At 36.8% G+C, this 15465-nt stretch overlaps 1 protein-coding gene across 3 annotated transcripts in view; it reads left to right on the forward strand.

Moving 5' to 3' along the window:
- Nucleotides 1-15465, forward strand: part of LOC123013245 (neuroligin-4, X-linked-like) — a 105393-nt gene that overhangs the window by 87105 nt on the left and 2823 nt on the right. For all 3 annotated transcript variants that reach the window (XM_044411668.1, XM_044411670.1, XM_044411669.1), the window contains 4 exons: nucleotides 2601-2747; nucleotides 4620-5575; nucleotides 7159-7310; nucleotides 10469-10587. In XM_044411668.1, the coding sequence (XP_044267603.1) occupies nucleotides 2601-2747; nucleotides 4620-5575; nucleotides 7159-7310; nucleotides 10469-10587 (1374 nt within the window). The remainder of the gene's footprint in view (nucleotides 1-2600; nucleotides 2748-4619; nucleotides 5576-7158; nucleotides 7311-10468; nucleotides 10588-15465) is intronic.

Here is a 15465-nt window from a genome sequence, read left to right on the forward strand (position 1 = left end):
CAAAAGAAAGCTAAAAGAACGTTTTGTTTCACTACCGAGTACATTTTCATTTTTTTTTTATTATTAGTAGAAGGCCGGTGATTAGTCACGTCCGTGTTCTTTCCCCAACTAGTGATAAATCTGGCAAATTTATAGATTCGCGATAAGGCCGACGTTCCAATTTGTATGGGAGAGGCAAAAAGAGTTCCTGGCTGCAAACAAAGCCCAAAAATATTTAGTGCGGAATTAACAATTGAAAAGGGAGTTTCAGCACCTTGACCTCACTCGTCGATAAACTAACGACGCTATAAAATCAAAAAGTTCCTCGAGCCGACATTTTTAAATGGATGGATTTAGCGACAGGCTGTCGCGCTTTTACGTCTTTATCGTGATGTAAAAAGGAAACTTAAAAGTGGCTTTAGAGCCGAGATGGGGCTGTTCGTCTTATCGTTTTTATTACGTTGAGCAAACCTGCACACAAAAGAAAATTAGTTTTTAATTCGGCTCACAATTACAATTATGCTATCGCCGGTTCTTTTAATTCTTGCTGAGAATGTTAGAAAGTGTCGTATTTTTGCGTCTTGCAATTTGGTATTGCCACGTGTAAACTTGGGTCGTTGCAGCTTAATTTGTTTCTTTGTAAAAAATCCGGAAAGCGTCTCTGGCAAACTTTCAAATTAATGCCGAGCAAACTCGTTCAAATTAATCTGTTTGTTTCGTTAATTTTCTTTTATTTGCGTTGTTAAAGCAGTCGCTCGAGGGCGTGCTGTCAGAAGTTGTTTTCTTGGCCGAATCCGTATTTAGGAGTGATTAAGCGTCGTGTCGGTTATGAAAATAGAGCAAGGGATCGAATAAAGGGTGATTTATGTGGACGAGGTTAGATAAGAGAGTCGACGAAAGTCGCCGAAATAACTAAAACGATTTTATGGAAGTTTAGCGTGTATTTCCACTTGACAATTCAGTCAACGGCGAGAAAAGCACTGAAAAGTAGCCTTCAGCTGGAAACGTTTGGATTTATATGGAAATTCAAAATCAATCGCGTGACCAGTCGCCATGGCAGTTCCGGGCCAACTTCCGGAGAGAGAATCCAATTCAGAGACACATTTACAGAGATGCGATGTCTCTTGCTAGCTATAACCTGGGGCTATCTCGGTGCCAAGGAAACACTTCCACCTGCTTTTATTGTTTGCTTATCTAATCATCGCGCTACCTTTTCATCACAAAAACACTGTTGCAATTTAACCCACCCAATAATTGCCTCCGGCACTCTAATAAAAACATTCAAAGAAGTCTTTTGTGTTGGGTTTGTCCGCTCAATAAAGTGTGAGTGACTCGCAGAAAACCGCAAAACTAAAAGAGATTGTTCCGGGTGTTTACCCCCGGAGTCGGTGTGTTCCGGTCGGACCCCTTGCCCCAAACCATGTAAAATATACGATCCTCGCTCATGTGAATTTATTAGATAGATTTGAAGTTCGCTCGGGCATCTCCGTCGCGAATAAAACAATAAAACTTAGAGGTTTTATGGTTCTTATTTTGTCGAGAGGCCGTAAAAACCTCGCGGGATTATTCCGGTAAAGGTCGAGTCGTCTAGGCTGGCCGATGTAAATCGCGTTTGTGGTACAGCCAATATCGGTCTGTTAAAATATCGGCGCGATTTTTCCCTCTTTACAATCAGGTCGTGGCATATTTCAAACAGTGGACGCCGGAGATACTATAAACCACGGCACTATGTATGCAAATCGGAAAAGCGAACTTTTTCGACACGTCTTTTCCTATACCTATCATAAATTGCACAGTTTCGCCACGAAGTGTCGCCGCCGTATGTCAGCGACCCGCCCGTAAGACCTTTTTGTCGTCATTAACATAACAGCTCTGTGAACAGCGAATTCGTGTTCATGAAATGCCCGTAAATTCCTTACACTACTTCGGGACGGTAATTGCACCACGACACCCAACTCGAACTAAGAAAAAAAGTTTTTCTTTTGTAATACAATCTTTTACAATATGAAATTATCAAATAAAGCAAGACGTCGAGAGTTGGTCAGATTAAACCTTATGACATCCAATCTCCTCTTGAGTGCATTTCTTTTTCCATGTCTGTGACGCAAGTGCAATCGATAAAACTCTCAGATAAAAGAAAATTAAAAGCAATTTTTGTAAATCTAGAGAAAATTGAGTGTCGTAAACTCGACTACATAAAAATACAAATATGTTTATAAAAGTCCCAAGACGTTGGCGAAATGGAACCATCTCAAATAAGCCCAGATCCGAGCGAATTGCGTGCTCTAATGTGCCAACGCACACCTCACATAAAACTAACACAAAATTATACGTTTTTTCGCTTGCGAAAAATCCATAAAACCGCCCCCAAACACACGTCGCTCTTTTGTGTGTCGCTGTGAAGTGTTTAATTACCGAATATCCAGCCTTAAATTAATGAATGCGGTCGAGAGTAAGAGGTGGCGCCGTATTGCACCCGCCGGCAATCGCAGAACTGTTTACTACAAAAACAATCACAAGCCAAGAAAAGTAAAACTAATTGTTATTCTACTATTGTTGAGGTGCAGTGGAACGCTTTCTGTGAAACTTAATTAATCAAAAAGTTTGTATTGGGTTTTCAGTTTCCAATGAAGCTCGTCATCCTGTGATAGTCTACATACATGGCGAATCCTTCGAGTGGAACTCGGGCAATCCTTACGACGGGAGTGTCCTAGCGGCCTATGCCGACCTCGTGGTAGTCACACTTAACTATAGGCTAGGAATCTTAGGTAAAAGAAAGTGTTTTTAAGTTCACTATTTTATTTTCTCTCATATGTATTAATAACGGTGAAGTATTTATTGGTGATTTTTTTTTACACGGGACTATTGAGCCTTGAACAACACTACGAATAGTATGCAGAATATACAGGGTGTTCGGTGCAAGTCGCTCCGCCTAATAACACCTAAACTTACTTTTTTTTTTCAAAAAGTAAATATTTAAGTAATAATATTCATTCTTGGCTTTCTTAATAAATGTATTAAATTTTTTAACACATCCGGTGTTACCGGAAATGCTACCAAATTTAGTTTTTTTTTCTTTTCCTCCAAACAATAATAATTGAGATGAAAAATACTGTAAACCACTATTTATTACATTTTGCGTAACACAATGCAATCAAAGAACATCTTAAATCTTAGAATGTTATAAGGAAATTGGTCGCGTAGCCTGATTTTTAATTTTAAAGGAAAACTGTGAATAAAAAAATGCTTGGACACAGTTTAATTGTTGGTTTGACAAATCTGATTTGTCAGTTGTTGAGCGAGTTCTCTTATGGAAGCTCTTTGATTTTCTTCGACTGATAACAGAACATTCAGATTTCTATTTTTTTGTTCTTCACAAAGAACCACAGGTTTTGTATTTTTAAAAAGCAAACCTATTCGTCTCAGTTGTTTCTCAATTCGACTAAATTTCCAACGATTTGGGTGAACTCTGTTTGGGTATTTTTCTCTATACTGTCTTTCAGCTTTCGCTCTATTTTTATTGCACTTAAAAAAACACTTGAAGCTGATTTACCAATTCGTCGTAATTAATATCATCCATTATTAAAGATCTCAATAAGATTTATTAACAAATTAGGCTTTGTCAAACTAACAATTAAACGGTATCCAAGCATATTGCTTTTTGCATGAATACCTTGACAAGTAAAATCCTCCTACGTTGCAAAATTTGCAATAAAATTCAAAAATTTAAATTGTTTTCTGAGTGCATTATGTAAAGTAAAATAATAAATAGTGATTTATCATATTTTTCATGCCAATTATTATTGTTTCGAACAAAAAACTTAGGTGTTTCACTTGAAAAACTAAATTTGGTAGCAAAAAAAATTTGATGCATTTACTAAGAAAACGAGGAATGAATAGTATTATTTAAAAATCTAGTTTTTGAAAAAAAAGTTAGTTTAGGTGTTATCGGCCGGGTCGACTTGTACCGAACATCCTGTATACGATACGATGCATTAGTAGTGAGTCTTGTCACTGCTCACGTCGGCAAGCTACAGATTTGTCAACAAGAAATTACCACATAGGATTTGAACTTTTAGTAAAATTACGTTTTTTATTTTGTTGGTACCTAGAATTTTCAGAAGCAATTTTGAATTCCTAGGGTTGGTTACCTTTTGTTGTTGAGGTTGACGTTTTTTGTCAACCTGTTGTCAACAATTTAATTATACGTACAAGCTAACAGATGCCTTAACTTACATTTTGACACTAGTTATGATATCTTTGTTTGTCACCAGAAACCAACCTAACCAAAATGGCAACCTATTCACGAATATCCCAAAATCTTAGGCAGTAATTTCTTGTTGATACGACAATACACACACAATTTGTTAAAAGCATCAATGGCACATGAAAAATGCAATAATTACATTTTACATATTTTACAACTTTTAAATACTTCACGACCGTTTTTTATCGAATTTTCATCTTTTTGGTTGCTTTTTATTTGATAAAAAACTTAGATGACAATTAATGCCAAATTAAGAAATTGGAATATTTCTAATTTTTTGTTTAATTATTTTTTTATAAATGCATATTTATATTATTTGCTTGTGATTTCTTTCTAAAACTCGTGCTACGTCTTCGTTTTTTATTTTTTGCAGGTTTTTTAAACGCGAACCCCGCCCCGCACCTGAAAGCCCGCGTGGCCAACTACGGGCTCATGGACCAGATCGCCGCCCTTCACTGGATCCAGCAGAACATCGCGCTCTTCGGCGGCGACCCCGACAACGTGACCCTCGCCGGTCACGGCTCCGGTGCTGCTTGTATCAACTTCCTCATGATTTCGCCCACAGTCATGCCTGGACTTTTCCACCGCGCAATCCTCCTCTCCGGCTCCGCTTTGTCTTCGTGGGCCCTCGTCGAAGATCCTGTCAACTACGCCGTGAAGCTTGCCCGAGAAGTCAACTGTAGCATCCCCGAGGATGTCGGCAAAGACCACGAAGCTATCGTTGACTGTCTCCGGGACACTCCTCTTCACGACCTTCTCCAAGCCGACGTTACTCCTCCATCGTATCTAAGTGCATTCGGGCCTTCCGTCGACGGTGTCGTGATCAAAGCGGACTTTGCCAAGGAGTTGGTGACGTATTTCAAGCCCTCGGACTTGCAGAGTTTTGTGGGGCCGGTGAATGCTAATATGAAGAGGAGTGAGGCGACGCTAACTCCTCGAGGGAGTAATCCGTATGATCTTTTGTTCGGGGTGGTCACCAGCGAGGCTTTGTGGAGGTTTTCGGCGACGGACATCCAAGCCGGGTTTGAGGGCGAGAGGAGGGACAAGATTATAAGAACTTATGTGAGAAATGCGTATACGTATCATTTAAGTGAGATTTTCTTTACGGTAGTGAACGAGTACACGGATTGGGAGAGGACGGTTCAACATCCGATTAATACAAGAGACGCAGCAGTGGCGGCGTTGAGTGATGCACAATTTGTGGCGCCGCTGGTGCAAACGGGGGATTTGTTAAGTGCCAAACCGCCGCAACCGGGGCAAGAACCCTCAGGGTCCAAGACTTTCTTCTACGTGTTTGACTATCAGACGAAAGATGGGGACTATCCCCAGGTAAGGCCTTTTCACCAACAAAAATTTGAAACTATTTGGTATGAGAGAAACGACATGCATGGATGTGGTAATGGACATTATGGTGTCGTGTCGCCGGTCACGTTTCGCGCATATGTGCGAATAATAGCACTAATAGGGTGCATGCAAGAGCGGGATTAATGGCGATTTTGGATGTAATATCGGGGAAATATTGTATAAAGTGGCTGCAATACGATAGAAACTACTAATACCATCTTCGTAACGCGAGAAAGAGCTGAAATGTGATGCTATAACACTTTGTCGGGACACTTTTCATCGTATTATACTGGAAATGAATTTCAGCTTTTGATGAGCTCAAGTTGCACTTTGAATCTGGAAGTGAATAGATTGTTTCTTTCTGGATTAAGCTAGATTTGAGTTATTTAGTGTAATTAGCAATAGAGTTTCTGTTGCAAGTAAAAGCCTATTGGCTGCAGATTTTCTAGTCAGATTCCGTTTTCTTGTAATGTGTTTTATGATGGCTTAATTAGAAATTCCTTTGACTTGGTTCTTGCAATTAAACTTGTTTGAAATTCATTAGCCATCAAAATCAGTATTCGCTGAGCAATCCAAAATCGGTGAACTCCGCTTAAGACCTTGAGAAAAAACAAGACATAATTTAGCGTGAAACCACGAAACTTTTTAATTGTGCTTTTGCACAAGATGTCGCAAGGGACTGTGCATCAAAATCTCATAAACTCATCTGGCACGAAAGTTACAGCTGTTGTAGATTTCCGCCAAAACGGATTGTTACGAACTCCAGGCACGACTTTGTCAAGGATACATTTTTTTCAGATCAACAGATTTCAGCCGGACGTCAAATCAGATCATTGTTGCCGACTGGAATTTACTCGAGCCGTGATTGATTTTATTAACGACGGTTGCGAAACAGAAGGAATTGAAATTTTAATGATGGTTATTTGCGTTGATCGACAGCGATTCCATCAAGATGTACCTCGTTTATTTAGTGACGTGAAACGCCGGAATTCTGCTAATAAAAAAACTGGAATTGGAGAATTTCACGCGAAAATGATCGCATCTGTTACGTTAATTTCGCCGAGGCCCGGAGAAAAAATCGAATTGTTTTTCACTTCTCAGTTAACCGAGGCGCCAGAATTTTTAATTACCATCGACCAGAGTAAACAAATGATTTTTTCCCTTGTTAGACTTTTGTTTTCGGATAATTCAATCGAGTTTCAAACGATTATGTCCCAGTCGCCACGACGAGTTTCCATTAATTTTTCAAAGGGTAAATTTAAAAACCGTTTCAAATAATGAATTGTCGCTTGAATAATTTTAGTTTACGACCCTTGAAATTTACCGAAAAAATTAAGACCCTAATTTTCACGCGTCAACCGAAAGGACAGCGTGTCGACGACGATTTTTTCAGAAAAGACACAAGCAACATCGGACAGGCTTATGAACGTAATCGGCTTTGTCACTGTAAACCTGATACACACAACTAAAAATAGCGCTAAAGTACACCCAAGAGCACTCAATTATTTACTTTTCAGAGGGTGCAAAAAGCGAGTTTTTAACTCGCGCTAAATTCATTTTGTTTTCAGCGTATGGGAACGGTTCACGGCGAGGAGCTTCCCTACTTCTTCGGGGCGCCTCTGGTGGACGGTTTCAACCACTTCCCGAAGAACTACACCCGATCCGAGTTGGCTTTGGCCGAGGCTGTTATCATCTACATCGCCAATTTTGCGCGGACGGGGTGAGTGTTCCTTGATTATCGCAAAAACGGGGACATTCATCAATAACGTAATATCGTTTGATTTATTCGTGAAGGTGAGCGTGAATTTATGTTTGGAAATAATCTCTTTATTCTTGTTTTTGTGGGATTATATGGGATAATTGGGAAAAGTTCGTGTTTTTGCGCGGTATCGATCACAGCGGCTTGTGCATGTCATTCGGGATTAAAGAGATAGCGATCTTCATCGTAACACAATTACTTAGCTGTAATAAAAATGGTGTTTTGCTCGGATTGAATTTTGCAAAAGTGGGTTTGGCCTCCCGAGTCGTGCCAAATGTGGGCCCCCGTCAATTTGTCTCTTCGAGGAAATCCAAATTGCGAAATGTATATACGCGATTTGCATACGAGAGGGCGTTCTAATCCCGCGGCTTATAAAATATGAATTTAATTTATATTTACGCATCGCCGAGATTTTAAATGCTAATTTAAGGTTTTCTCAGGTAATGTTGGGGAGGAATAACGCGAACGCCGTGAGATCCTTTGGGGAACCTCGATAAACCTGCCAGTAATTATCTCATCCCACTAGTTAATTAATTAAGACCGACTTTATGATCTCGGTTCATCTGTAATTTGATATTAATTAAACTTCCTACCATCGATGATCTGCATTCGCATAGAACCGAGAATCCCAAGACTTGTTGTGCTATTCTGACTGATGTGGAGGAAGGTCGGGACTGAACCGCTAATGCCGGATTTACGACACCCACATCCTTTATTTATACCAAATCAATTTTAATAAGCAACACCATTTGCCAAACAGCATCCACACTTGCCTGAGAAAGGCTGACCACTAAAAATGAGCGAAGTTGCGAATATGTAGCACAGTTTTCATGTTTGCTTAAAACGAAATCAACTTTTCTATACATAAAATTCTTTGAAATAAATAAAGTTTAAGAAGTTGACAGAATTAGTTTTAATTCAGCAACATAATGTTTCGAACTGATTCCGAATTTTTACCCTTTTACAGAAAATCGTCAGGTTTTGCTGTCACTATACCTTTTAAAAAAATCTAATATTTAATGCTTTTTAAAGTTCTATAAAACTAAAATTTGTCTAGGTTTCGTATTTTTAGTGAAAGGCAGGGTGTTTCAGAACTCACGCCTCAGAAAAAAATCCAAGATAAGATACCAGGAACATGAAAAAAATATATATTTCAAAAATTACATTAAAAACGTCATATTTTAATACAACTGGAGAAAAAATACATTATACGTTCTGAATTTTGCAAACATTAAGTTCGAATTTGAATTTTGATCGATAAATTTTATCAATTTTCCTTTTCTGTTAAATAAAAGTTGAATTAAAAAAACTGAGTTGTAAAAGAGTTATTTGTAAATTAAAAATGTTTTTTTACTGAAAATCAACAATTTTCAGAAACTTAATTGAAAGAAAAATTTGTAAATAAATACCAAAAAATTTGAACGTGTCGATGGACAGAATTACTCCTCTTAAGTGTATTTTTTCCTTTTACGGTTATTACAAAAAATTAATATAAAATATTTAGTAAGTAGTTGTTTATTTTATTTTTTATACGTACATATTAATGTCAAGCCAAAAAAATCTGAAAAATTCTGATAATTTTTGTTTATATCTAAGATTTAGTGCGAGATTATTTTTGTAAAGCTATTTTTTTCGTTAAACTAGTAATGAAACGAGCTTTCCAAACATGCCAAACTGGACAACACTGTTGAATCTCTTGTTTCCAACACCTAAATTTTGAAAACATTGAAGATCTAATATGAGCTTATATTAAAATTTTGGCATTCAAAAAATTATAAAAAAAGACCCTCTCGAGTCTGATAGTTTAAGTCAAATTTTCCAATTGTGCAAACGCACAATTGGTAAAAGCTTCTTGATAACTCTGATTTAAAAAATGAGGAAAAACTTGTCTACCCGCGAGCTTTTCTCCAAATCATTTGTAAATTAGGGAGCGGCTAAGCCATGAGCTTTCGAAAATTTCGACAAAACATTTGTAAATCAGATAGGATTTGACCACCGTTTCCAGTTTCCAACACCCAAATTTTGAAAAAGATAAATGTAAACTTTTACACTCTTTCAAGTTAGACAGTTTTAGTCAAATTTGTGTTGGTATAATTGGCAAAAAGCTTCTTAGTACCACATGTAACTCCGATTTAAAAAATGTGAAAAAACTTGCCTCTCCGCGAGGTTTACTCCAAATACGTTCAACCCTTTATTGTCCATAATTGTCTTAACATCCCGGATCCGTTTTCTAGCCTCGAGGCCTCAGATAATGTCTGCAAATATTTTCCATCTTGATCCTATTTGTGTAAGGTGAATACGGTTTTTATGCAAAGGACGTGACTTGAAGGAAATTCAGCCTTTGTTGTCCCGATATGGATAAGAAATCCATAGGAATACACCATCTGAAAGGAAACTTCATACCGTAGAGAAACATAAACAGGCGTTGAATGTTTACAAACATCGACTTTGCCGTCATCGAATGCAAACATTCAAGCACGTGCAGTGTAATGCCCTCCACAGCCACGCCTTATGTTTCACAAAATTCCAAATAATCAGATCCTATAAATTACTCTCGGAGAAAACAAGACGAAAACTCGCCAAGCTCGCAGCCAATATCTAGTAGATGCGAATCGTAGACGTTTATTTATGTTTTTCCGTAATTAATTTTTTCAACGCTAGCTTTTGATTAAGACAACAAAACTAAAACCACTATACATAGTTAATGTTCAATTAACCTGAAATGCCGGATGTGCGCAACTGCCAGTCGCAAGAATCGATTAACTGATTGATGCTACCATACACGAAACTTGGCTAAAAGCTCCCCCAACTTAAAAATAACTTGTACCCTAATAACACCAATTAACAAGAAACGGTTCGGTGTTAATAACTAAAGTTTGTGCCACGTATCTGATTGATATATTAATTCTCGTGTCGTAATACCAAATCGAGCAAAATTTAATTAAATGACACATCAAACAACCACGTATCACTCTATTATAAGCTCGGTTTGTGTTTCTTTGAAAGGTAAGCGATTAATTACAGGCCGGCAAAGCGCTCACTTTCAACTCCTTCATCCTTTACAAATTTAATTAACACGAAAACCACATTTTTGCATAATTTTTTCTATTTATTTTCAGTAACCCCAACGAGCAACACAAACAGGAACCCATCCTTGCTGCTTCGAAAGAACGCAATCGGTTTCGGTCCATCGTCTGGGACGAATACGACTCGGTCCATCAGAAGTACCTCGAGATAGGTGAGTTTTTCCCAAAATCGAGATAGGATTTCAGTATAATCGTCTCGGGCCGTTTAAATTGGCTGCAGTTAAAGGGAGACATGTAATAAATGATCTCGCCGAAGACAAACTTTGAATATTGATGTCCGAACGTTCCAGACACTTCACTCCATCCATATGAAGTACGACCTTTCTGAAATAGATTTTTAAATTATGGGCGAAGAGGAGTTGTTTTATGATCGATGCAACCGCTGAGCGTACTTTATGCACTAAGTGCTCGTTGGGGGGAAGATTTATGCGCGATATCCCAGATCATCGCCTTTTAACACTTATTGCTTTATTAGGAGGAAGAGAATCAGGTGGAGGCGCAAATTGGACCGGAAGGACACTGAGTGCAGGGAAATACATTAAGCGCACTCAACGGGGCTAAAAGCTCCCAGAAAAATTATTCAGACGCGGCCTTGCAACTCACTCAACGTGGATTTATTTGTATCACACAGAGTGCCCCGTTTTCGGTGTATTTGGCAAAATTTTACAGTGTTAAAAAATCAAGTGTAATTATTTCGCGGGGAATAAACCAGCGTGGAATTATCGTGTACAAGTTAGTGGAATTACGTGGAAATTTGGAATTATTTAGAATACATTAGAATTATTGTTTGAAATTCTTAGAAATTCTTTGAAAGCACTTATGCGAATATACATAACTTGTACTGTAATAAGTAAGTTAACTTAAATAATAAAGATACACAATAAAGCAGAATGTTAAGCATTATAAAATTAAACTTCTTTACAGATTGCCTTTAGATTCTCAAACTTATTTCAGATTTACTTCAAGTAAAAACACAAACACAAAAGAACGAAATCTCAAAAATGTGTTACAGACAGAATTAAACGCCTAAAAAAACGCTTAGAAAAGACTTTCTACTGCAAATGCTACAGATGAAAGTAATGACACAGACATTTTCAAATAAAGACTTGGAAAAAGCAATATTAATGTTGCAAAATACATTAAAATTAATTACATAGTTTTACAGGATATACGTATTATGCAGAAAAGTGGTATAACAGAAAAGTAATAAAAAAACGATGATTGTAACGGGAACTTAAAATCAAATTTTTAAAAAAATATAAAATAAGTGACAGGTAATTTATATAGGCAAAAGTAGATTTTGTTTGGGTTGAAGAAAAATATAATATAATTATAACGTAAGTTCCTATTTTGTTCCGTTCAGAAGAACTTTTTAAATTAAAAGTAGAGTATAAAAAAGTGAACCGGTGTGCCAGTGTTAAGTTGCGCTCGTGATCTCTCTGCTATTTTCCCATAACAATTGTTTCGGTAACAACTATTTTTCTTTTTCATTGATACAATTCTTCATGATTAGAGGGATATAATTGAATGGTATCAGTGAAAAATTTTTTTCTTTTCTTTTTTATTACCTTTTGCTTCTGCTTTCTTTAAATTTATTAATTAATCAATTGCGATAAGTGCGAAGTGCCCTTGTTAAGAGTTATGGGTGTTTCAATTGTGTTATAGATGTTGTTTTCATAAAAATTCTTTGGTGATAAGCGGTAAACCTTGGAGCATACCAATAAGTCTGTTATCGTATCCAATTTCTTTTATTGTCGGCCAGTATCTTTTAAAAATCTCTTTTATTATCGAATACCGATCAATTGCTGTTAAATAATATGCCTGTCAGTTGTACTTTCTGTGAAGGGGTTACCAACCATCATGTAAAATGTATTTCTTTGCCAGATGCCACCCTAAATGAAATTATATTAAACAAAAAATCTTGGAATTGCCCATTTTGCAGTCCAGCTGTATCTAATTCGATATCTATTTCACAATTTGAAGCTATAATAAAGCAACAATTTATAGTTTTTAGAGAAGAAATCAAATGTGAAGTTGCAGGTGTTACAAAAAACGAAATTTCTGCGTGTTCAAGCTTTGGAAAATACAGTTACTTTATTGCAATCCTAAGTTACTCATTTACAAGAGTCCGATGATGTGTTTTTTCATGTGCCCAATTTTTGATGGTCTACAGATATTTGGTACTTTTGGGGGCATAAAAATGAATGCTTTTTGAGAGGTTTTATGCCTTTTTTGGTTGTGGACTTTTAGGAAAACAGCTAAATTTGTAAGATTCTGCCTTGTTTTTTAAGACGCTAAATGTCCTGGTCCAGAAGTAATTTTTTATACTCTACTATTAAATAATGATCAAATTAAAATAATTAATAGCAAGTACGAGAATTCAAAACAGATTTTGTAATAGGTATTTGTTTTTAATATTATTTTCCAATTTTTATATTTTGTTTATTTTTAATTCTGTTCTTCAAAATTTATTTTATTCTTTGACACTGTCAAAATTTATGATTTTTCTCGTGTGTAAGGAAGTTTCGACAACTGTTTGGCATTTCTCAATACGAAACGTCAGATTATCTTTAACAGATTTAAAGCAATTTCAAGCCTTGTTCAAAGAATAAAATGTTGTAAATCGGTTCATTTTTTCCACCTCGTGGATGATAAACCACTCGTTAACACTCGTAGTTTGAAAATACACTCGTGAACTAAAGCGGCTGATTTACACTTAAACTCGTCGAATAAATAGGGAGTATTATTTTACGTTTTTAAAATAATTTTTGATTGTGTTTTTTTAATATAGCTAACACAAAGCAGGGTATTATTAGTAACAATACTCACAATGAGCCTGAAAAATTGTTTGAAGCAACTAACATTACATTTCAAAGTAGTATGTAGTTATTAAAAACAAAAGATTAAATAAAAATGCAAAAACCAAAACAGTAATTACAATTATAGCAATTTTGAAATACTATTATAATATGGAATATAGTCTTATAGTAAAAATACTTACTCAAATATGAAATAATAATATCCAAAAATTATTTAATCAAGTACAGACTATCAATATCACATCAGTTTACTTTTATTTAAATTTGGAATTGTTTTAGAATTATCGGTATAAATGGAATTATGAGCAGCGGCTTACCTTTCGATATTTATTGAATATAAAAAAAGATACAATAATTGAAAAAAATAAACAAAAACCTAAAAAACTGAAAAAATAAGTGCATGCTCTGTTACTGAAAACGAAGGACTAGCACAAAGTCAGTTGTTTTTCGAGCCACAAGGCCATGTATTTGAGGACGATTGTTGGTCGAATTGTGCTTTAATTTAAAATGAGCCGATTCAGTGTAAGCTTCAAGCCCAACTTAATACGTTAATGCCGAAAGCTCTGGAACTTAGCTTATGCTGGAACTTTTTGGCGGCGTTGCTTGTGTAGTCGTGATTCATTTTTAAGTACGAGTTTAGCACAAACCAACTTTAGCAAACTTATGAACTAGAATCGGCTCAAGAAAAGACGAAGGCACCGGGGATTCCCTCCAAAGCTCTAAAGCTCGCTTCGTTCTCGGATCCCGGTTTAATTGAGTAGCTTTGATGGATCGGTTGAGATTCAGGTGACAATCGTGTGTTTCCGAGGTCATTGTTAATAAAGCTTGGGATTTGGAAGCACTGCTAACTTTCAATTTCTCGATTTTTTTCCAAGAGTTGAAATATTCATGAAGATGGGACTTGGACGAATACGTTAAACGCCCGAGAGGGTTTTGATAAGTGGTAGAGGGAGAGGGACGACGTCATTTCATGCTTGATTTGTTAGCCATTAGCTTCGCTTTGAAGTTATAGTGGGAGAAGATGCCCGTTATCACCCTATCTATCTTAGGATTGCTTACCTATCGTCGAGATAATCGCATTATGAGGACGTGAGCCAGAAACTTTGACTCAGATTTGCAAACTTGGGTTTTTACCAAATCAAGAGATAAAGAAAGTGGTAGGATAGATGGGAAATAAACTTGTCCATTGTTTAATTGAGCTAAAAGCGTGTTTATAAACTTGTCTGGTGTCGGGGTCCGATACATAAAGGAGTCAATTCCGATGTGCTTCCAATAGGATTAACTCGGAACGAAGAGAGCGCTAATATTTTAGAAAGCTTTTAATCTGTTCGAGCTCCCCTTCGATCTCGATCTTCGCGACTAAATTACCAATCCCCCTTGTTAATAGCCAATTACTTATCTCATCCCAAGTAGATGCAACTTTCGCCAAACAAAAGCTGGAATTTTGTCCGTCTGGTCGACGACGTGATTTAATTTCGAATCAGGTCGAGCAGCACCAACTGTCGATCAACTTGGAAACTTTGCGTCTATCTAATTTCAATTTAAGGAATGGCCGCATGTGTCGCCATCTGGCTGATGGAGCGTCAAGCTGGAATGTTGCAGACTCACGTTTCGCTCTTCTTTGTTTCCCCATCACGATTCCAGATGAAAAAAGCGCGCCGCTTTTCAACTTGAGATTGGTCAAGACCTGCGACGACTTTAACCGAAATAATCTAATCAGGATCTAACTCTCGAACGAGCTTTGTTGATGATGAGAAATCTTAACGTAATTTTTCCAGCAGATAGAGGAAAAGAAATAATGCTCGCGGCACACAACAAATTCAATTGACCTGCTTGGGATTCAGTCGCGAGAGGCCGGAAAGAATATGAAATTAACCATTAGGAAAGCAAGCCCTGGAAAACTCCTCAAATTATCAAAACTTAACCTTGGAATAGCACCTACACCCTGAATTTAATTTTTTTTTAAATTACGTTAATTAGTAGAATTTGCAAAAGAGATAATCTTTGAGAGTGCGAATTTGAGATGAGTAAATTGAATTATCGGAAACGAAACGTGTCAGACGAGGCACAAAATGGGTTAAATATTTGGTTGGGGTGCGATTTGGCTTAATATCGTCTCGAGATTCGAGTCACAAGTTAATAAAAAAGTTTCGTAACGTATAGCTTTGTTTTATTTGGTTGCAAATTGGTAGCAGCGTTGTTAAATCGTTC

The sequence above is a fragment of the Tribolium madens genome, unplaced genomic scaffold (assembly GCF_015345945.1).
Source record: "Tribolium madens isolate multiple individuals breed KSU strain unplaced genomic scaffold, Tmad_KSU_1.1 Scaffold_96;HRSCAF=242;Tcas5.2_LG5, whole genome shotgun sequence".
Taxonomy (NCBI): domain Eukaryota; kingdom Metazoa; phylum Arthropoda; class Insecta; order Coleoptera; family Tenebrionidae; genus Tribolium; species Tribolium madens.